General features: G+C 45.8%; 1 protein-coding gene across 1 annotated transcript in view; it reads left to right on the top strand.

The window, feature by feature from the left end:
* The window catches only part of LOC141257754 (sulfotransferase 6B1-like), a 297,433-nt gene that overhangs the window by 189,045 nt on the left and 84,636 nt on the right, over positions 1-23,752 (top strand). Inside the window, exons 4-5 of the mRNA XM_073672684.1 lie at positions 6,924-7,013; positions 23,040-23,166. Of these exons, the coding sequence (XP_073528785.1) occupies positions 6,924-7,013; positions 23,040-23,166 (217 nt within the window). The remainder of the gene's footprint in view (positions 1-6,923; positions 7,014-23,039; positions 23,167-23,752) is intronic.

The raw sequence follows: 23,752 nt of genomic DNA on the forward strand, positions 1-23,752 counted from the left end.
GCTTATAGGGGTCACAGATGGCTTCAGCCTGTGATTCTGCTGCTTCACATCAACAGAGCATCTTTTTTTCTCCAGGCTGCTTTGTTGATGGGAGATCACTGCCATGATGATCGACAGGGAGTTCTCCCCGCAGAAGCAGCTGAATCGCGGCAGAAGCCGTCTGTGATCGCTGTCTGCCAGCAGAGATCGGCATTAAAATAAATATAGTTCTTTAAAGTATACCAGCCCTTTTATTTAGTATTATAACATTTTTTTTAATTAAATATACAATAGGCACTGCAAATAGCTTGTGATCGGTCGGGTTCTGGGTGCTGAGACCCCCACCAATTGCTCAAAACACTGCTCTGAAGAACGCTGTTCTTGTAAGCAGCACACACATAGAGCAGTGCATGGGGTGAATAGTAATGCTATGGGTCCACACACTGTGTACATGCTGCTTACTACAGCAGCGCAAATCACATACATGTGATCACGCGACCGCTCACTGGCACTGGGAATCAGGACTGCAATTTATTTTAAGGGATGTAAAAAGCTCATTTGAACAATTGTACTGCACATTGGGTCAGTATGATGCCCATGTTCAACAGACAGGAAACTGACCCCATAATGACCAGTGTACCAGGGGACTTCAGCGATTCATCATACAGACTTATGGTCTATGTGGGATTGCAGCTTTCACCTGCCAGGTACGGACCGCACTAGTGCATGTCACTGGCAGCCGCTGTGCACACAACTTGTGGATATGTGACTGGCACTATCCACAACGTGATAACTGCTGCCAACATGTTCATATAGGAATTTTTGATTTCTTTAAAACAATACTATTCCAGAACTTCCAAAGGAGAGGCTGCATGTCTTACTATCCTGTCAGTCTGGGCCACAGTCATCTTCTGCTGAAGGTTCCCACTCCAAGCTGTGACTCCAGAGCACAGAGGACACAGGGATAGCGTTCACTGTCAGCCAATCACAGATGTGCTTATAAAGCAAAGTCTCCGATTAGCTGACAGGCAATGAGGCACAAATGTCAGTGTGCAGTGCCTATAACTTTATAATGGTGTATGAAGGGGTGCTCTGGAGACCCCTCTTATAGTGATCAGGACATGGTTTATGCCCTGCTTCAGCAATCTCCTCTCTCTCTCAGCACCTCCCCCCTCTTCTCATACCATCAGATCAACAGCAGGGCACAGGCAGGTCAGGTGTCAGCAGCAGAGGGGGAATAATCACAGCATGACTCCCTCCCCACAGTGTTTGCACATAGATAAGACTTGCAGCAGCATTAACCCTTAACAGGTGAGGATAGAAGCCTCTTTCATCATAATCTCCTGTAGTGCGCAGCAGCCACTCCTGTTAAGTGTTAATGCTGGCTCTGTGATGGATCTCCTGAGCCCCCTCCTGCTGACAACAGTAGCCAGGCAGCCCATTTTATGATCTAACAGACCAGCCCACCGGGCATCTGCCCTATAAGGCAGATTAGCAATCCGGGCCTGCTAGTTTCTATAATGTATCTGAAAGTTTTTATAATGTTCACTGGATCAATAGAGGTGACTAATAATTGAAAATACCAAACTTCACAATAGTTGCAACTAGTAGCAGCTCTCTACTACTACCATATACTAAAATCACCAGACAGCTTTAAGGCGGCATACCTTGAGGCCTCCTTCACACTTCTTGGTGATTCTGGTACTGGAAAAAACAGTCCTGGTGAGATCTGTTGTCCCTGTCCATGTGCCATCTGTGTGCACATATGTGACATCTGTGTGATATCCGTGTGTCCGTGAAATGAAAGAGTGTTATGTATTAAAGATGTTCAAAGATAGAGGAACATGATAGATGGATAGATAGAAATATGTCAGTGTAATAAATAATCAGTGCTTTGCATGCTTAATTTTCTGTACTTGTATTAATTGATTAAATAAAAATATAAATAAAATGGCTTGGGGTACTCCTTAATTTTCCTTACCAGCTGCAGGAAAGCTGACAGGAGGGGCTGGTGTTAATATTCTGGGAAGGGGCCAATAGTCATAAAAGTTCCCAGTCTATTAATAGCAGCTCACAGCTGTTTGCTTAGCCTTTACTGGTTAGTAAAAAGGGATCCCCCAAAATATGATGTGAGGTCCCCCCTATATTTACTAACCAGCAAAGGCTAAACAGACAGCTGTGGGCTGATATTACTAGGCTGGGGGATGGGATATGGATATTGTCCCCCTCCCAGACTAAGAACACCAGCCCTCAGCTTCCCCAGAAATGGCGCATCCTTTAGATGCACCAATTCTGGCTCTTAGCCTCAGGTTTCCCCACTTGCCCTGGTGCATTGGCAAGTGGGGTAATAGTTTTGGGGTTGATGTCAGCTGTTTTATGTCCGCTGAAATCAAGCCCATGGGTTAGTAATGAAGAGGTGTCTATCAGACAGCCCCATTACTAACCCCGTAGTCAAAATTAATAAAGAAAAGTCCTTTAATTGAAAAAAAACACTACCCTACAATAACCCTCTTTTACCCATTTATTAACCAAAAATAAAAATAAAAAATCAAAGTAATCCTCACCAGTCCGCTGATAATTCATAATGATGAGATCCCACGACGATCCCCAATACTGACATTAGGAATGTGACCATTCACCATGCCAGCTGGAACACACTGAGTTTAGCGTGAGAATGCGGCTTCAGTGGCGAGCGGTGATGTAATTAAGGTTACCACTGTGAGAGCCAGCCTATGATTATGAGGAGGATTTGGCAAGTTTCTGCTCTGTTTCTGCTCCAAAACTCAATTTACGTTACTGTATGTTCAGACTTATTTTTTGAAGCAGAAACTGAGCAGAATCTCACCAAAACCTCCTCAAATACCCAAAACTTGGTTCTGGTGAGGTATTAATGTACTGATGGTGTTTCTGGTGATGAATTTTTTTCTTTTTGCAGAGCTTGCGAGTGACTGAGTATGGCATTCCGGCCCTTGGACCAAAAAATGTTGTGCACTCCGGCTCTGGAGAAACTGAATAGTCTCTTTCTGACACCACTCTTGCAGTGTGACTTTTTCTGCAAAACAATCACTTGAGCAGTGTCCGTTTGCTTCCATGACCTAAGTACACTTTTAGGATTAGTACAATAAGACAGTGGAACCACATACTGCCAAAATCTGGCACTTACTAAAGTGACGTGCAGAGCCTAAGAAATCCTAATGTAATTTACCAGTAGAACTCCCCAAAATGTTTGGACTTAATGTGTCAGATTCCTAGGTTGTTATCTTTAAAGGGAATCTGTCACCCCCTGAGAGATATCAGACCTCTACTCTGGGCATACAGGTTATAGAAAAGTAAATCTATACATACCTGTATGGCCCATAGTAGAGGTTTGATTGCAGAGAAAAGTGTTTTTTATCACCTCTGTTTTACACAGGTTTGGCGTCCCCCAGACGCCAAGAAATCCCCGCCTATCTGTTTATTATTCCCCGACGCCTATATGTTTAGTTACCATATGCCCCCCCTCCCCTGCATGTCACAGGGCCTTGTGACGTGCACTGTGCTCCCAGACTCTCCAGGCTTGCGCAAAGCGCAGCTCACATAGAGCACGCTTTGTTCCCTCCTGGCCCCGTCTGCCTGTGCACTGCGCCGCAGGGTTCTATTGCGCAGGCGCTGGGAAGTGACAGTGACTCCCCGGCACCTGCGCAATAGAACTCTGCGGCACAGTGCACGGAGTGACGGGCCGGAAGGAAGCAATGCACTCTCTATGTGAGCAGGAAGTCAGGGAGAACAGTGCACGTCACAGGGCCCTGTGACATGCAGGGGAGGGGGCGAATATGGTAACTAAGCAAAACAAAGGTGATAAAAACACTATTCTCTGCAATCAAACCTCTACAATGGGCCATACAGGTATGTACTGTATAGATTTACTTTTCTATAACCTGTATGCCATAGTAGAGGTTTGATATCTCCCAGGGGGTGACAGATTGCCTTTAAAGAAGTCACTGGTTGGCAGTATGCAATAGTGATGATCTGAAGCATGAGGAAAGTTAAAATTAATCCAGGACACTTGGATCAAACAACAACGCTCTTCTTAAAAGGAAGGTGCCATCCAAAAAATTTTTTTTTTCAACAATTAAAAAAATGTAAAGTATTAATGTTTTGATTTTTTTTTAAATATTATCATTTGTTTTAATGAAGTAAAATATGAAAAATAATTAAAAAAGGTTTGCTATTTCCAATTTTAAACACTGTTGAAATTTGCCATGAAAACCTACTGTACAACAAGCTCACATTATGGATTGCAGTAAATGTGGGCAGGGTCTGGTCACACGTGTGTGATGTCACTCCTCTCCCCCCCTTCTGGGTGTTTGCAACAGGATAAGAAAGAATGAAGTGTAGGATCACAGTGTGGAGCCATTTTGTTGGTGACTGCCAGTGATGCTGACAAGTACAGTGTCACTAAGGACAGCCGGCAGCATCGATTCTGTTAGTTGGTGCTGCTCGCTGTATCATAAGCTGGGGTTAGATACATGGACTGTATCACACACTGAGATTATTTACAGCATGTGATAAACTACACATATCTGCCTACAAGGCTCCATGTAGTGTAACACATCATGGGATTAGATACATCGGTCTGGGGTGTATTGCACATGATGGGATTAAATACACCGGTCTGGGGCATATCGTGCATGATGGGATTAGATACATCGGTCTGGGGCATATCGCGCATGATGGGATTAGATACACCGGTTTGGGGGATATAGCGCATGATGGGATTAGATACACCGTTCTGGGACATATCACGCATAATGAGATTAGACACACCGGTCTGGGGCGTATCGCACATGTTGAGATTAGATACACTGGTCTGGGGTGTATCGCGCATGATGGGATTAGATACACCAGTCTGGGGTGTATTGCGCATGATGGGATTAGATACACCGGTCTGGGGCGCATCATGCATGATGGGATTAGATACACTTGTCTGGGTCATATCGCGCAGGATAGGATTAGATACACCCGTCTGGGGCATATCACACATTTTGTTCGTGACTGCCAGTGATACTGACAAGTACAGTGTCACTTGAGGACGGCCGGCAGCACTGATTCTGTTAGTTGGTGTTGCTCGCTGTATCATAATCTAAGGTTAGATACGTAGAGTGTATCACGTCCACAATTAGATATACTTAGAGTAACATGCTGGGATTAGATACAGGGCTAAGTGTAGTGTATCACATTATGGGATTAGATATTGAGCTCAGCGGGCGTTTCGAACAGGATGGGAGAAGTTGTGTAATATGTGACCCTGCTCCGTCCACTATATTACTGCTCCCATGGAAATGAACGGAGCATGCTCACACATTACATCACTGCTCCCATAGAAGCACAAAGAGCAGGGTTACACATTACACCACTACTACCATAGAAGTGGACCGAGCGGTGTCTCACATTACACCACTGCTCCCATAGAAGTTGACCGAGCGGTGTCACACATTACACCACTACTCCCATAGAATTGGACTGAGCGGGGTCACACATTACACCACTGCTCCCATAGAAGTGGACTGAGCGGGGCACAAATTACACCACTACTTCCATAGAAGTGGAAGGAGCGGGGTCACACATTACATCACTGCTCCCATAGAAGTGGAGGGAGCGGGGTCACACATTACACTACTGCTCCCATAGAAGTGAACGGAGCGGGGTCACACATTACACCACTGTTCCCATAGAAGTGAACGGAGCGGGGTCACACATTACATCACTGCTCCCATAGAAGTGGATGGAGCGGGGTCACACATTACACTACTGCTTCCATAGAAGTGGAAGGAGTAGGGTCACACATTACACCACTACTCCCTTAGAAATGAGTGACCCCACTCTATCCAATTCTATAGGAGCAGTGCTGTAATGCACAATACCGTTCTGTCTACTTCTATGGGAGTAGTGGTGTAATGCGTGACCCCGCTCCTTCCACTTCTATGGGAGCAGTGGTGTAATGCGTCTCCCCGCTCCATCCACTTCTATAGGAGCAGGGGTGTAATAGAATGGATAAATGTCCCGGAGATATATAATTTCACAACCGCTACATATAATAAACTTGCACCCTTTAGTGTCTTTCATGTGGCACATGATCTCATGACAGGCTGAGATCACCGCTGGCCACCGTCGCAGATACTCATCCTGGGACCTCCGCTCCCCGGCACTTCCTCTCTCTGGCTGCTCCTGTCATCGCATGCACTGAGAACTGTGTGTGATGACAGGGTAAAATAATAACAATAACAATAAAATGGCTGCGATCTCCTCCCGCAGCTGCGACCTGGACAGCCCAGGGGGGTGCCCAGGTCACAGCTAAGAGGCAGAAGGAGCCTCTTAGCTGTGAGGCTCTTAGAGATGTGGTTATGCCCAGGATTGCCATAAGTGAGTCGTGTAAGTGTCCTGCTCGGAAACTTACACCCCCACCAAATGAAAATGGCAGCCCCCAGTGGCTGATGTAAAAATTAATAAATGAAATACTATTAAAGTAGTACATTTAATTTTGTATTAAAAATAATTGATTATATAATCAAAAATTTTAATACAAAATAAAAAATGGCGGCACCTTCCCTTTAAGAATTAGGAGTCTGTAAATGTAGTGTCAATGGCTGCTAATATACTGTAGATATTTGAGCACATCTCTTTTCTGTTGCCTAAATGGATGATCTCCATTTAAATGAATACGCTGTATCTTAAATATATACGTTTTTAGTAAATGTAGCATTTTTTTTTTAATTCTAACCATATCCTCTTCTTATACACTTTTTTCTAAACAGTCAAGGTAATACCGTATATATGAAAAAAAGTTTCAATAGAACATAATAAATGGTGCATGCCATGTACTCCATTTTATACTTTCTATGTAATCTAAGACATTTTACCTACTAAATCAATGTTCCCCAAATGTTATTATTTTCTCTGTTTAGAGATTTAAAGATCGCCCTTCACCAAGGATTATTTCAACCCATTTGCAATTCAAGGATATTCCAAAGTCTATGTTTGAAAAAAAGGTTAAGGTAGGTGCTTAGCATAGCAATAAGAAAACCATCCAATTCCTCTCTTAGTTCAGTGCATCCACTATGGAAAGTGGTTCTGTCCTTGTCAAGTGCCATGAACCGAACACATTTAAGATATCTATTCACTGGAAGTAAAATGAAGGTTCCCATTATGTGACTTTAAGAAGAGATCCAAAAAATTCTTAGAAATTTGTCAGAAATGCATGATACATTAAAAAAACATATTTCTGTTGTATAACATGTACAGTATATGAAAATGGACTGTCTTCAACAGGAAACCCATTTACGTGGAAACAGTTATTTTTTCATTATTCATTAATATGGTTTATAGTATCTTTGCACCATGCTTGTTTACTTAACTGTACATAGATTATTATTATTATTATTATTATTTATTATAGCACCAATTATTCCATGGCGTTTTATATGTGAAAAGGGGTATACATAATAATACACAAGTACAATAATCATGAAACAATACAAGTGACCGACTGAGACAGGAGGAGAGAGGTCATATATAGAATAGAACTATATTGCCTTTTGATCATATTTTTTGCATGCCAAGATTAAGGTTGCTTTCATATTGCGTTCAAGAACCTATTCGTTGGCCCTCACAAAACGGGATTCATGCGTATGCGCCGACATGGCCATGCAGTCTACTATGTCTGACTGTCCGCCTCCAGTAGTAGTGTACATTCAACAATGTGTATAAATAGTAACACTTCCCATCAATTCTCAGAAAACATCTATTTACTTTTTCCATCTCCTTACTAAGGCTTCTGCACCTTTATTATGCAAATTGCCTCTTCAGAGAAAAAGAGGACTTGAACTCTATAGCGCCACCTATTAAAAGCAGCGATCCTACAAGTCACAATCAACCCTTTAACGAGTCGTGCAATATGACTTAGGATAAAAGCCAAATCAGAAACTCAATTTGCAGACACGGTGTTTCGGGCTGTTGGTCCTCGTCAGTGCAAAGTATGAGAACTGATTTGGCTAGGTGAGGGGCTCTGGACTGAGGTCTAAGGGGTAGCGTTTCTCCTTATGGAGAGTGACACACCAGCTCTGGCACATCAAGGTAAGGAGGCTTATTCGCCATGCAATGCTCCTCTGGGAAATTTAATATGCAAATTGCCTCTTCAGACAAAAAGAGGACTTGTACTATATAGCGCCGCCACCTCGCACCTTTATTAGAAGGCCATATTACTACTGCTTTCTTACTCTAACATAAGCAAAGATATAAACCAGCATAGAAGTTTATAGGGTTTTACTGTATACTGCTTATAGGGTCTCAATATATGATGTACCACTATATACTGTATGCTGTCAGAAAAGGAGCATACGAGTTTAACTGGCATAAAAAATCTAATTTTATTGAAATATCAAATCTCATAATATTAGTGTTGAGCGAGCATGCTCGACACTGCTCGTTACTCGCCCAAGCATCTCACTACTCAGGATGTTTGGTGAGCACCGAGCATTTCCGGGTTACTCGGGCGGGAGCTCGGGTCTCCGCCCTGCACGTTTGGCGCTCTTTACAGAGCCAATGAACATGCAGGGCTTGCCAGCCAGTCACTGTAATGCCACAGCCATGTTGTTTGTGGGTATTACAGTGATTGGCTGGCCGCACAGCGTCACCTCGAGTATTTAAAACCGCCATCTTGGACATAGTCGCTCCGGATCAGACAGTGTAGAGAGGGTGCTGCTGAGTTAGGGAGAGATATATAGTGCGAAATAGGTAGTGTAGGGTCTCTAAAGCCTGCCAAATCAAACAAACAGTCCTTCTCAGGACTAATATCCATACCAGATATCAGGCAGGCAAGCAGGCATGCTGTATAGGAGATGCAGTGGTTATACCACCAAACGTTGCATTACAGTCCTGTGTGCTCTTGATGGTCAAATTGCTAGACTTATCCCCCGGTCTCAGGGGCCAGGAAAAATCCTTTTTTTTTTCATCGAAATCCTGTATTTTTTCTTTCCTCAGTCAGACTGTACAAATATGCGTCTTATTAACCTTTTGGTATTCCCCACCCCCAAAAAAAAATTGAGTGTGTCTGTGACTGTTCAGACACCAATATATCTGTTTAAAAGAGTCTGGTGTAGGCCAGAAAAATAGAACTGTGGTTTTGCAGTTCCACGGTTCAAATCTCTGTATTATCCTGCTTTTGGCATTTTTTGCCATCAAAAAACTGTAATAGTGTCTCCCTGACTGGTCAGACACCAATATATCTGTTTAAAAGAGTCTGGTGTAGGCCAGAGAAATAGAACTGTGGTTTTGCAGTTCCACGAGTCAAATCTCTGTATTATCCTGCTTTTGGCATTTTTTGCCGTAAAAAAAAAACAGTAATAGTGTCTCCCTGACTGGTCAGACACCAATATATCTGTTTAAAAGAGTCTGGTGTAGGCCAGAGAAATAGAACTGTGGTTTTGCAGTTCCACAGGTCAAATCTCGGTACTATCCTGCTTTTGGCATTTTTTGCTGCAAAAAAAACCTGTAATAGTGTCTCCCTGACTGGTCAGACACCAATATATCTGCTTAAAAGAGTCTGGTGTAGGCCAGAGAAATAGAACTGTGGTTTTGCAGTTCCACGGGTCAAATCTCTGTATTATCCTGCTTTTGGAATTTTTTGCTGTAAAAAAAAAACAGTAATAGTGTCTCCCTGACTGGTCAGACACCAATATATCTGTTTAAAAGAGTCTGGTGTAGGCCAGAGAAATAGAACTGTGGTTTTGCAGGTCCACGGATCAAATCTCTGTATTACCCTGCTTTTGGCATTTTTTGCAGTAAAAAAAAACAGTAATAGTATCTCCCTGACCGGTCAGACACCAATATATCTGATTAAAAGAGTCTGGTGTAGGCCAGAGAAATAGAACTGTGGTTTTGCACTTCCATGGGTCAAAACTCTGTATTATCCTGCTTTTGGCATTTTTTGCCATAAAAAAAAACAGTAATAGTGTCTCCCTAACTGGTCAGACACCAATGTATCTGTTTAAAAGAGTCAGGTGTAGGCCAGAGAAATAGAACTGTGGTTTTCCTCTTCCACGGTTCTAATCTCCTTTATGTTACCCTTTTTCCATTGATAGTGCGAGTGTAAGCTATTTTACTTAATTTACAATGGGCAAGGCGCGTGGCAAAAGACGTGGAACTGGACATTCTGGTGATGGTGCGTGTAGAGGACTGGGCCGTGGCCAAGGTGAAAATGTGCCACAACCAACAGCCACATCTTCTCGCTCCCACTTCTTGACCGAATTACTAGGGAAGCACACTACAACACCAGTATTGCGAACTGATCAGTGTGAACAGGTTATTAATTGGATAGCAGACAATACTTCCAGTTACCTGGGCACCACCACCTCCGGTCTGTCTTCCACACGGTCAAGTTTTAGTAGCCGTGAGTCTCGACCGCATACTCCTCCTCACCCTGATTCTCCTTCCTCCCACCATGCCGAGTGTCATCAGACAGCAACTGATCCCACACTTGGACACTCTGAAGAGCTGTTCACTGGTCCATTTCCATATTTGTGCCCCTCGCCTGCTCCGCTTGAAGTGGTGGAAGAGGAGATCCCATGAAGCGATGCCCAAATATCTAAACAGCCATGGCCACAGGAAGTAGACGCTGGCAATTTGTCACAAGAGGTGGACGATGACGAGACATAATTGCCACGAAGTGAGGAGGAGGATCGTGGTGCGCAAGTGGAAGAGGAGGAGGTGGTGGATGATCTAGTAACTAACCCAATGTGGCAGGAGGACACGTAGAACGAGGCCAGAAGCACACAGGGGGAGGGAGGCAGAGTACCCCAACAGGCAGGAAGAAGCAGTGTGGTGGCCGCACACAGAAGGCGGGCAACAGTTCCCCGTAACACCAACACGAGGGACGTTGCCAGTACAACTGGTAGGTCTTCCAGAGTCTGGAATTTTTTTAAAGACTCTGCTGATAACCCCAAAACGGCCATTTGTACCACCTGCCATGCCAGCATCAGCAGGGGTGACAAAACTACCAGCCTGACCACCACCAGCATGATCAGGCACATGTCAGCAAAGCACCCGACTTTGTGGGGCGAACCCCAGGGTCCACGACCAGTGTCAGCGGGTGTCACCACTGCTTCTTCCGCTGTTGTGCATGTAATAGAACACCCTGTTGTGCGTGCAAGGCAATCCCCTGTCCATACTGCATGCAAAGATGCCCCCTCCTCTCAGTCTTCCCTTGTTATGGCAGTTTCTCAAGAAACAGCATCAACGTACACGTCCATGTCCCACCGCAGCGTTCAATTGTCCATATCCCAGAGCTTTGAACGAAAGCGCAAATTCGCAGCCAACGCCCCACAAGCCACAGTCCTAAATTCGCACATTTCACGACTTCTTATGTTGGTAATGCTGCCTTTTATGCTGGTGGAGATGGAATCCTTCCGCAAACTTATGGTGGTCGCCGTCCCTCGATACTAGGTCCCCAGCCGACACTATTTTGCCCGGTGTGCCATCCCCGCACTACACAAGCACGTGTCCCAAAACATCTGCCATGCCCTCAACAACGCAGTTACTGGGAGAGTCCACCTGACAATGGACACGTGGACAAGTGCTCGTGGCCAGGGACGGTACATCTCCCTGACGGCACACTGGGTAAACATAGTGGAAGCCGGGACCCAGTCGGACCTTGGGACAGAACACATCCTTCCCACACCGAGGATTGTGGGCCCTATGTCAGTCAGAGTTGCCCCCACAGTGTACAGCTCCTGCGCATCATCCTCCTCCTCCTCATGTTCAGCCTCCATCTCAGATATCACCACATCAATTACAAGCTGGAAGCACTGCTGTACTGCCTCAGCCAAGCGGCAACAGGCTGTGCTGAAACTCATAAGCTCAGGTGATAAACCTCACACTGCTTCTGAGTTGTGGACAGCTGTGAAAGAGCAGGCAGATCTGTGGCTGAGACCGCTGAACCTACATCCAGACATGGTTGTGTGTGACTGTAATGCACACGCCCGGGCTGAGCGGCGTGTGCGTGTGATTCCACTGGACCGTGCCGGAGAGTGAATGCCTGGAGGGGTGTAACTAGGTATTCACCCGATCCGACCAGGGTCGCACGACGGCATACGACGCCAGTGCACCCAGGAGGAACCGAGCAGAGGGACCAGGTGCTACTCCAGGACAGACCCCGGACACGGCTGTTGACCCACACAGGGGAATACAGGAACAGACTGGTTAGGCTGGCACACAGACTGGAGGGAATAGGCAGGCACGACTGGTATGCAGGCAGGCGGGTATGCAGGCAGGGGGGTACAGGCAAGCATGGCTAGAGTGCAGACAGGAAGGCACTAGCAGGTAGGAACACAGGCGGGATAGGACCCAGTACACACTGGGACTCTGGAACAGAACCACAGATGTGGCAGACAAACACAGCAGAGTGAAGCCGCCCAGAGAGGTGAGCGAGAGCAGGGCAGGACGAGACCGCCTGGAGCGGTGAGCAAGAGCAGAGCAGGACGAGACCGCCTGGAGCGGTGAGCAAGAGCAGAGCAGGACGAGACAGCCAGGAGTGGTGAGCAAGAGCAGAGCAGGACGAGACCGCCAGGAGCGGTGAGCAAGAGCAGAGCAGGACGAGACCGCCAGGAGCGGTGAGCAAGAGCAGAGCAGGACGAGACCGCCAGGAGCGGTGAGCAAGAGCAGAGCAGGACGAGACCGCCAGGAGAGGTGAGCAAAGGAGTCAGAGCGGAGCGAGGCTGCCGGAGCAGTGAGCAAAGGAGTCAGAGCGGAGCGAGACTGCCGGAGCAGTGAGCAAAAGAGTCAGAGCGGAGCGAGACTGCCGGAGCAGTGAGCAAAGGAGTCAGAGCGGAGCGAGACTGCCGGAGCAGTGAGCAAAGGAGTCAGAGCAGAGCGAGACTGCCGGAGCAGTGAGCAAAGGAGTCAGAGCGGAGCGAGACTGCCGGAGCAGTGAGCAAAGGAGTCAGAGCGGAGCGAGACTGCCGGAGCAGTGAGCAAAGGAGTCAGAGCGGAGCGAGACTGCCGGAGCAGTGAGCAAAGGAGTCAGAGCGGAGCGAGACTGCCGGAGCAGTGAGCAAAGGAGTCAGAGCGGAGCGAGACTGAGCAGGGGGGACAGGGCTCTGTTCACACGGAACAGACAGGAAGGGAAAGACAGAGCCAGATACCCACAAGGTACTTGCAGTGAAGCAGCGAGTGGACCACAAACACACAAACGGGAGTACAGAGACAACAAGCAGGAGTTAGGTACGAGTTCAGACTCTGCAGAAAAAGGAAAGGAACGGACATAGAGGCAAAACAGGTAAAGGATAGGAGAAAGTTCAGACTGGAACTGAGTGTACGGAAGAGACCGACACTGCAGCGGGATACAGGAGCGGGTCTGGGAATACGGCCCCCAGAGAGGCGGGACGAACAGGCAAGGAACGTGTTCAGACAGGACAAACAAGATACAGGAGCGGGTCTAGGTAATCGGCCCCTAGAAGGCGGGAGGAACAGGCTAGGAGCAAGTTCAGACAGGACAGACAAGATACAGGAGCGGGTCTAGGTAATCGGCCCCTAGAAGGCGGGAGGAACAGGCTAGGAGCGTGTTCAGACAGGCTTGGAAATACAGCCTCCAGGATAGGCAGACAAGAGAACACAGAACGGGACCTGGCACCTTCAGAGTGCAAGCACACACTGAATGAAACACAATGCTCAGGCAGGGATTGATTGGAGCAGCTGGGTAATATACCAGGTGACAGACAGCAATAGGCTGAGGACGCACAAGGGGTGTGACCCACAGCAGGTACAAAAAGCAGGAAGTGATCGGGCGCCGCCCTTAAGCAGAAGAAACAGACACAAACAGACAGCATGGAGGGAAGCCAGAGAGACATTCTGGACTGGAGATCAAGTGCGCGCTCTTGCACAGTGGGAGATGGACCACTATGCAAGGGCGCCGCCAGGTATGTTACAGTGACAATGGCCGTAACCTGGTGGCGGCTCTGAGGCGAGGCGAGATCACACACGTACCATGCCTGGCTCATGTGCTTAACCTCGTGGTTCAGCTGTTTCTTAAATCGTACCCCGAGTTGCCAGATCTGCTCATCAAAGTACGCCGCCTGTCAGCTCATTTTCGGAAGTCGGCTACAGCTTCCGCCGCCCTTGCTGTGTTGCAGCAGCGTTTGCAGCTTCCGGCACACTGACTTGTGTATGATGTCCCCACACGTTGGAACTCTACCCTCCACATGTTGCAAAGGATTTGTGAGCAGAAGAGAGCAGTTGTGGAGTACCAGCTGCAACAAGGCCGTCGATATTCAAGTCAGACTCCACACATAAGACCTCAAGAGTGGACCTGGATGTCTGACATATGTACCATCCTGACAAATTTTGAGGAGTCCACCAAGATGGTGAGTGGCGATGACGCCATCAATAGCGTCAGCATCCCACTTGTCTGTCTTTTGCAACGCTCTCTGCAGAGAATTAAAGAGGAGGCATTGCAGCCAGAGTATGATGAGATGGATCAAGAACCCGTAAAGGGCGATTACACACAGCCCAGCCTCATCTCATCCCAACATGCATGGGGGGACAATGAGGGAGAGGAGGAGGAGGAGGAGGAAGAACATGAGCTGGTATCATGCGCTGTAGACGGTAGTACCTGTACAACTGTCATACAGTCGATTCAGCGTGGGTGGCCTGAGGACAGGGGGGAGGAGGAGGAGGAGAGCATGGTCAGTCATCATGTTGGTGAGGACACGAAAGTCTTGCCTGTTACCAGTCTGGCACGCATGGCAGACTTTATGTTACTCTGCCTTAACCGTGACCCTCGCATTGTCAAAATGTTGTGTAACAGTCATTAGTGGTTGATGACACTTTTAGACCCCCGCTACAAGGAGAGCTTTCACTCTTTTATTCCTGAGGTGGAGAGATCTACAAAAATGTGGCAGTACCAGAAGGCCCTTGCTGCAGAACTGTTAAAAAAATTCCCTTCTGAACACGCTAGCGGCAGAGGTCACAGTTCGTTGACCAACCAAGGCGTACAGGCGAGAGAGATGCAACTCCAATCCAGCAGAGGCAGGGGAACACTGTCAACATTCTGGAACAGTTTTCTGAGACCCGCCCAGCTTACAGGCCCTGAGGCACAGGGTACTCTCACAAGGAGTGGAGAGTTTCAAAAGATGGTGAGGGAGTACCTTGCCGACCGTACCAGCGTCCTCCGTGATTCCTCTGTGCCTTTTAATTATTGGGTATCCAAGCTGGACACTTGGAATGAACTCGCTCTGTACTCCTTGGAGGTCCTGGCCTGCCCTGCCGCTAGCGTGTTATCGGAGCGTGTTTTTAGTGCCGCTGGGGGAATTATAACTGATAAGCGCACTCGCCTGTCAACTGAAAATGCTGACAAGCTGACCCTTATCAAAATGAACAAGAGATGGATTGGGCCAGACTTCTCATCACCACCAAATGACAGCAGAGTAACAAAGTCAAATCCACTTATTTCGGGAGGTGTATTCCCATGCACCGCTTCACACCCACACATGGGTATATGCTTCCTCATTTTGGCTGTATTTTGCTCTTCTCCTTATCCTCAGCCTCCACCACCACTATACCACCAGGATGTCCGTGGACCGTGTTGCCAGCATTGCAAGTTCCTCTGTCCTAATTTTTAGGCATTGGCAAAGACTATGGGAGACCCACTCCCCAATAATGGGATTAATGTTTTTAATATGCTGTACTGCATGGCTCTTGTAAGGGGCATGAAAACCATCTTGTTAAGCTGCGACCTCCACCACTTTTCCAAGGGGCATTGATATTGTCTTTTTATTCCACTGCGACCTCCATGTCGATTCCAAGGGGCATGAAAACCGTCTTGTTAAGCTACTGCGACCTCCACGTATCTTCCAAGGGGCATTAAAACCATCTTGTTAAGCTACAGCGACCTCCACGTCTCTTCCAAGGGGCATTAAAACCATCTTGTTAAGCTACTGCAACCTTCACCACTTTTCCAAGGGGCATTGAAATTGTCTTTTTATTCCACTGCGACCTCCATGTCTGTTTTAAGGGGCATTAAAACCGTCTTGCTAAGCTACTGCGACCTCCACGTCTCTTCCAAGGGGCATTAAAACCGTCTTGTTAAGCTACTGCGACCTCCACCACTTTTCCAAGGGGCATTAAAACCATCTTGTTAAGCTACTGTGACCTCCACGTTTCCCAGGGGCATTGATATTGTATTTCTTTTCCCATGCGACCTCCACGTCCCTTCCAAGGGCCATTAAAACTGTCTTGTTAAGCTACTGCGACCTCCACGTCTCTTCCAAGGGGCATTCAAACCGTCTTGTTAAGCTACTGCAACCTCCACGTGTCTTCCAAGGGGCATTAAAACCGTCTTGTTAAGCTACTGCGACCTCCACCACTTTTCCAAGGGGCATTGATATTGTCTTTTTATTCCACTGCGACCTCCACGTCTCTTCCAAGGGGCATTAAAACTGTCTTGTTAAGCTACTGCGACCTCCACGTCTCTTCCAAGGGGCATTAAAACCGTCTTGTTAAGCTACTGTGACCTCCACCACTTTTCCAAGGGGCATTGATATTGTCTTTTTATTCCACTGCGACCTCCACGTCTCTTCCAAGGGGCATTAAAAACGTCTTGTTAAACTACTGCGACCTCCACCACTTTTTCAAGGGGCATTGATATTGTCTTTTTATTCCACTGCGACCTCCACCATTCTTCCAAGGGGCATTAAAACCATCTTTTTAAGCTACTGTGACCTCCACCACTTTTGCCAGGTGCATTAATATTGTCTTTTTATTCCACTGCGACCTCCACCATTCTTCCAAGGGGCATTGCATTTCCTCCTAATTTTAGTCAGCTTTTGCTTTTCAATGCATAGGCAAACACTAAGGGAGACCCACCCCCCAATAATGGGTAGAAAGTTTTTAGTATGCTGTAATCCACGTCTGTTTCAAGGGGTATAATTTTTTTTGGAAAGCCTTCCATTCACTGCTTAGGCCAACAGTGCACAGGAGACCCAGTTGCTATAAATGGAAAAAACGGTTTAGTTAAGGCCCTCTGACCTCCATGTCACTTCCAAGGGGCATTGGAGTGCCTCGAAATTTTTGTTAGGCATTGCACTCACTGCATGCCCTATAACTGTGTAGCCGAACCGCTCGTTTTGGTACAGAAACATATCCTACAAGACATGTGTGGTTGACTGGCTTGATATTGATGTGAATGGTCCCTGTTCCTCCTGCTCTTTCTCCTTTTCCACCACCTCATCCATCATTCATCACCTGAAGCTTTGTTTTAACGGGAGTCATAGAACTGGGATAGTAGCAGGAAAACATCCAGCAATCCTCTGAGGAGGTAGGATATACGCCAAAATGCTGACCACCTCAGGCCTAGCCGCTACTATTTACATGCGCTTGCATTCCAAGAAAACAAAGCAGATGCTAACTTCTATCATCATCATCATGCTCCTCACCTTGGCACTCTCAACTCCCCTGATGGAGAAGCCAGGGCCCACCGGAGGAGTCTGGTTCTCTGGTGGGCTCGTCCAATGTTGCCCTAAAGCAGGCCAGGCTAAGAAAAGTGTGGGGGAACTTCCAAGGAGAAAAAGGGGCGGCTGGGGACCATTTATGGACACCCGGCCGCCCCCAGGCGGCTGGGGACCGTGTGTGGACACCCGGCCGCGGGACGGCTGGGGACCGAGTATGGACACCCGGCCAGGCTGGGGACCGAGCGTGGACACCTGGCCGCCGGACGGCTGGGGACTGAGTATGGATACCTCGCTGCTGAAGCAGCCATGAGGTAGTGGCCAGCTTCGGCCTCCTCCAAACTAAAAGGCCCCATTTCAAGTGCAAGCTAGCAGTATGTTATTGCAGCCTGGGGGTGGGTGGGTGGCAGGCTGCATACTTGCGCTTGCATTGCAAGGAATGGGGGAGGTACAATTGAACACTGGCCTGGAACAAGGACTTGCACGGGGATAGTTGCAAGTCTGCATCTTCTGATGCGGAAAGGATCACTTCTGATGGGCACACTTTTAGGCATTGACCTGGGTGTCAGAGATGCTTCCAGGGGTCTTCCCCATGCTGTTCCCATGTCTTTTAGCACTGTATGCATGTGTCACACAGCACATGGCCAGATAAGATTGTAAAATGTTAAAATGACATTTCCCGGTGAATGCATTTGTCACGGTTGAAAGCAATACAAAAGTGCAAAAACGCATAAAAAATTCTACTTGTGAACTTAGCCCAAGGTGTGGAGGAGTATTTTTGTTTTTGGTTATTTATTTTACTTTATACACAAGTCTTTTCCCTGGAAAGGAAGTTCCTTAACATATTTCACAGGAAAACCGTTTCAGTTTCGTTTTTGAACTTTTTATTGTGAGCCCGTAAAAGTGACTTAATACCTCTGACCACGTTGTTGACAGCAGTGACCTGGGGGTCAGAAATGCTTCCTGGAGCGATCCCCATGCTGTCCCCATGTCTTTTGAGCACTGTCACTATCGTTTTGGGCACTTTTTAGGCTTTCTAAAGACTGCCGCCGCAAAAATGCTCGGGTCTCCCATAGACTAACATTGGGCTCGTTGCTCGGGTCGAGCACCAGAGTATCACGGTGAGCTCGGCCCGAGCTTCGAGCACCCAAGCATTTTAGTGCTCGCTCAACACTACATAATATACAATAGTCAAAGGTAGCAAAATATAAACAGACAACAAAAATGCAATGTGCCAGAAAAGTACAGAGCAACAGAGGAAATCTGTCATTATATAACTGCCAAGAAGAAGAGGGAAGAAAAAACAAAACAGAAAAAAAAAAACCCGGAAAATTTCCCAGAGGTGAAGGGGTTAAAATCCGTATAATAGCCATATAAAAGTCAGCTCTCAGCAGGCTTCATTTTTCAGATATTCATGATGGGTTTACTAACAAACTAAAAAATAATCATCTATAATATATAATTGAGGTTAGGGTACCTCCTTGATTCCTAAATGTGTAGACAGTTATCAGGCAGAACAGCATATCACCCAGTGTAAACTGCAGATGTGCTGCAGATAACATGATATGGGATTGATCCATTAGTGATTTTGCAGCGAATCATTCTCCCCAGCTCCTCGGCGTGAGCGGTCAAATGTATTATAACGGGTGACATCTTTGGACAGGTGAGTATAAGGATTTTTTTATTTTAATCTTATTTTTACACCAGGACACAGTGGGAGCAGAATACTACTCTCATCATTGTCCCTTGCTAGCGCTGATCGCAGTGCAAGCAGGGGACAATGATGAGGCCAACGTTCAGCACCCGGCGCTTAGGAACAGAGCTAACTGTACCACTGATTCCCAAGTGCTGGTACGTGTGATACTGATGCGGTACACGTATCACACACACTGACACTGATATCTCCGGTATTGTTTTTTACAGTACCGGAAATATCCGAACATGTGAAAGAGGCCTAAGAGTCAGACCACGTTCACATGTTCAGTATTAGGTCTGTATTTTACATCAGTATTTGTAAGCCAAAAGCAGAAGTGGAACAATTAGAGGAAAAGTATAATAAAAACACAAGCACCTTGTTTTGGCTTACAAATACTAATGTAAAATACTGACAAAATACTAAATTTGTGAACGAGGCCTCAGAGGGAGGGAAGCAGCATGGGCTTGTTAGGCCACATTCACAGGTTCAGTATTTGGTCAGTATTTTACATCAGTATTTGTAAGCCAAAATCAGGAGTGGAAGAATCAGAGGAAACGTATAATAGAAACACGTGTACCACTGCTGTATCTTTCATCCACCAAATACTGATGTAAAATACTGACCTAATACTGAAAGTGTGAACGTGGCCTCAGACCACAGCTTCACTATCAGTATTCGGGAGTCTGAAATGTTGGGGTAGAGAGTGGGACAGAGAGGATGGGTTAAGGGAGGGCTTTTTGAGGATGGGTGTGATTGAGACATGTTTGAGCATGAGGGAAAGACACCAGTTATTAGTGACAGGTTGAAGAGGTAGGTTAGGGTTGGGATGAAGACTGTGGTAAGGTTAGTGATGAGGTAGGACGGGATTGGGTCAAGTTCACTGGTGGTGAGGTGTGATTTGAAGAGTAAAGAGAAAAGTTGATCTTCCGTAATGGTGGAGAAGCTGGTTTTAGAGAAGGAGGGTTGAGCAGATATGAGGAGGGGCTGTGGAGACTTTAGGAAAAAGCTTTGCCTAATGATGTCAATCTTCTGCTTGAAGAATGAGTCAAAGTCTTCAGCTGAGATGAGAGGAGAGGGAGGAGTCGCAGGGAGATGAAGGAGAGAACTGAAAGTATTGAATAGCTGTTTAGGGTTGTGAGATAGGGAGGATATGAGAGATGAGAAGTATGTTTGTTTGGTTTGCTGCAGTGAACGTGGACTTGAAAGTAGCGAGGGACTGTTTGAATGCGATGAAGTGATCGTTGGAATGGGTCCTTTTCCATCTCCGCTCAGCAATCTTGGAAGCCCATCTCAGTTCTTTAGTCAGGTTGGTGTGCCAGGGTTGCCTGTTGATTGTGCGAGCTTTGGTATGTGTGAAAGGGGGCAACTAAATCGAGAGCTGCAGCTGTTATGGTGCTATGTAAAGTGGCAGCAGCATCATGTAAGGAACTAATGTCTGTAAGAGGGAGAAGGGATTCAGAGGGTATGTGTAGGTCAAGGTGTTTAAGATTTTTGCGAGGGTGTGCAAGTTTGTGGAGTGGGGGTTGAGGACCTGGAGAGGAGAGACGAGAGCGTAGAGAATGTAAGCAGGTTGTGGTCAGAAAGAGGGACAGGTGAGTTAGAGAGGTTAGATAGGGAACAGAAGCGGTTGAAGATGAGGTCCAGTGTGTGACCCTTTTTGTGAATGAGTGCGGAAGACCATTGAGTAAGGCTGAAGGAGGAAGTGAGAGATAGAAGCTTTGAGACAGATGAGTTGGAAGTTGAAGTCGCCCATTATGATAGTGGGGATGTCATCGGAAAGGAAGTGACGTAGCCAAGAGGTGAAGTGGTCAAAGAAAATGGTGGCTGGCCCTGGCGGGTGGTAAATGACAGCCAGTTGGAGGTTGGAGGGGGAGTAGATGTGCATACAGTGCAGCTAAAAAGAGGGGAGAGTAAGGAGGGAGGCAGTGGGATTTGGGTGAAGGCGCAGTCATCTGACAGGAGAAAACCAACTTCTCCACCATGTTTGACGCTGAGGGCTGGTGGGATGGGAAAAGTGGAATCCACCGTATGAAAGCGAAATTGGAGAGGCTAGTCAGAGGGGATAAGCCAGGTTTCACTGATGTTGAGGAAGGAAAGTTTGTTAGTAATCAAAATATCATGGATGTATGAAAGTATGTTGCAGACGGAGCAAGTATTCCATGGAGCTCCTGTTATTGGGACTGGGGAAGTGGGGGCTGGGCGAATGGGTATGAGGTTAGAAAGGTTGCCAGATTTTGTGATTGGTTGTGGATAGGAAGCGAAAGTGATTGTGGGGATGTGGTGAGGAGGACCAGGATTTGGAGAGATATCGTCGGTAGTGAGCAGAGACAGGGAAAGTCTTAGCAGGTGGGAGCAGGAGAGGGTTGTCTATGCTTGGAGACACAGGATTGTATGTTGAGGAACAGATCTGAGGAGGAAGTGAGATGGATGGGGAGGATGGAGAGAGAAATGACCAGTTCCTTGCTAGGTATGGGGATTAGGGGAGTTAGTAGAGACTGGAGGAATATAGGCGGGAGAGTGAAAACTAACAGAAATATTGTTTACTATGACTGTGTATCCAGTTCCCTTCAGTTCCTTTCTAGTTAAATTCAGGTCTAATTCAGTACATCACACTTGTATGACACACTGGGCAGACTATGTCAGCAGACTCCCTACTCACAATATATGTGCTAACAAATGCATTCAGGTGTGAAGCAGAGGGGAGAGGCCTGAGTTCACCTTTATCAGATAATTACAAATTGAGCAGATGCAGGGTATAACACAGGAAAAGTAAAACAGGAGGCTGGTCATAAAGAAAAGTGGTGAACGGGGGTCGTGCAGTAGTCAGCTTACAAACATACTTGGTTAATGCACACAGGAGAGGTAAGATTTATCACAGAGTTGGAAAGATGGGTGCCATACAATATATGTGCTATTATGCTTTTCCTCTGATTGTTCCACTCCTCGTTTTGGCTTACAAATACTGATGTAAAATACTGACCAAATACTGAACGTGTGAACGTGGCTTTATATTGAAAGTTGCAATGAGCCCTGGCCTGCAGGCTGAAAGGAGCGATAAAGAAAGGGCTTGCGCATGGACTTAAGATGATGAGAATTTAAATGTGAAATATGATGGGAACCTTGACAGAAAGGTAGCGGAGCTCATAATAGTCACCGTCCCAATCAAGCTCCATTGGTGTGTATTAATGAATTTGTCCCCAGGCGGTTTTCTGTTGCTTTTTCCTATAATGGCATACGACAGTGGTATGATTTAGGATTAGCTTGCTAACTATTTTTTTTGTGGTCAGGGAAGTAAGAAATGATAAATAGCTACGGGGTGTGGTTAAGGATGTGGCCTTAACATTTTGCCACAGAGCACTACATGAACCACATAACCTCTCCCTCTTTTTCTTTTCTGAAGGTTGGGAGGTATCAGTTAATTGTAATTCTACGTTTCCTGATAACAGATGACTGCTGAAAAGTAATTATTATTGTACAGGAAGCATTAGCCTAATATTAGGCTTAGTCATCAGTGTAATATTGCAATATTTTATTTGATAATTATTTTTTATATATAGATATTGGTATGGAGAATAAAAGAACCAAATAAAAACCCTTCACAATATAGAACAGTTAGTAACTAATTACATATACAGACCTCCACATTACTAGCATAGAGCATAGCCTATAAATATGCACAAGCAAGAGCCTTCATAATCAAATATTAATTTTTAAGAACCAGATAACTATTTTAATTAAACACTAAAAAATATTGTAGGAATAGGAGGACATACAAGCTCAAACAAGAAGAAGATAGCAGACTGGGCCCAACCACAAATTTATAAAATATTGTAAAATATGCTAGAAAATTTGTGAAAAATGTAATATTTATTGTTTTGCTGTTTTGACAGATATTGTTGGTTCTTCGTAACCCAAAAGACACGGCTATCTCCTTTTATAATTTTCATAATAGCATGCCTCCTCTTCCTTCCTATGATTCCTGGGACATGTTCTTTAAGGACTTTACAAGTGGAAAAGGTATTTATTCTTCAGACACTAAAAGCTCCAACTAAAGTTCATATTACACACTCAATTGTATCAACATTTTTTGTCAGTGAACTCTGAAGGGAAAAAGGCGTAATAAAATGTACAATTGTTTAAATAGTTTTTTTCTGTTAAGTATATTATTTAATAACATTTTGCCATTTTTGTTTTCATATCACGATCTTTATTTAAAAAAAAATGGAAATCTTGCAATTTTCACACGAGACAATGGGACTAGTTTAGACTCATACTTCCGATATTTTCATAAAAAATGTACAGAAGTCTCCTTACCATCAAAGGCTGGATATAAATAACTGATAATACCTCTATTCACAGATGATAACATAGGATCCGCTAATCACAGAAGATGATACCACAGCTCTCCTTCTTCCCCTCCCTTCCCAATGACCTTTGCACACACTTATTAGATGGCTCAAAATGGAAAAAAGGGTCTGTTCATTGTTGCTAATGTACATGTAGATTTGCTGAAACAACAGGAAGTTAGAGTCTCGAAAAGCCCTAGTGGTCAGTCTAAAAATTGCAAGATTTCAAATTAGTACTTTTAATAATGACTGTGTTA

This window comes from Phyllobates terribilis, unplaced genomic scaffold (assembly GCF_046119375.1).
Source record: "Phyllobates terribilis strain yellow unplaced genomic scaffold, ASM4611937v1 Scaffold_3__8_contigs__length_932513732, whole genome shotgun sequence".
Classification (NCBI taxonomy): domain Eukaryota; kingdom Metazoa; phylum Chordata; class Amphibia; order Anura; family Dendrobatidae; genus Phyllobates; species Phyllobates terribilis.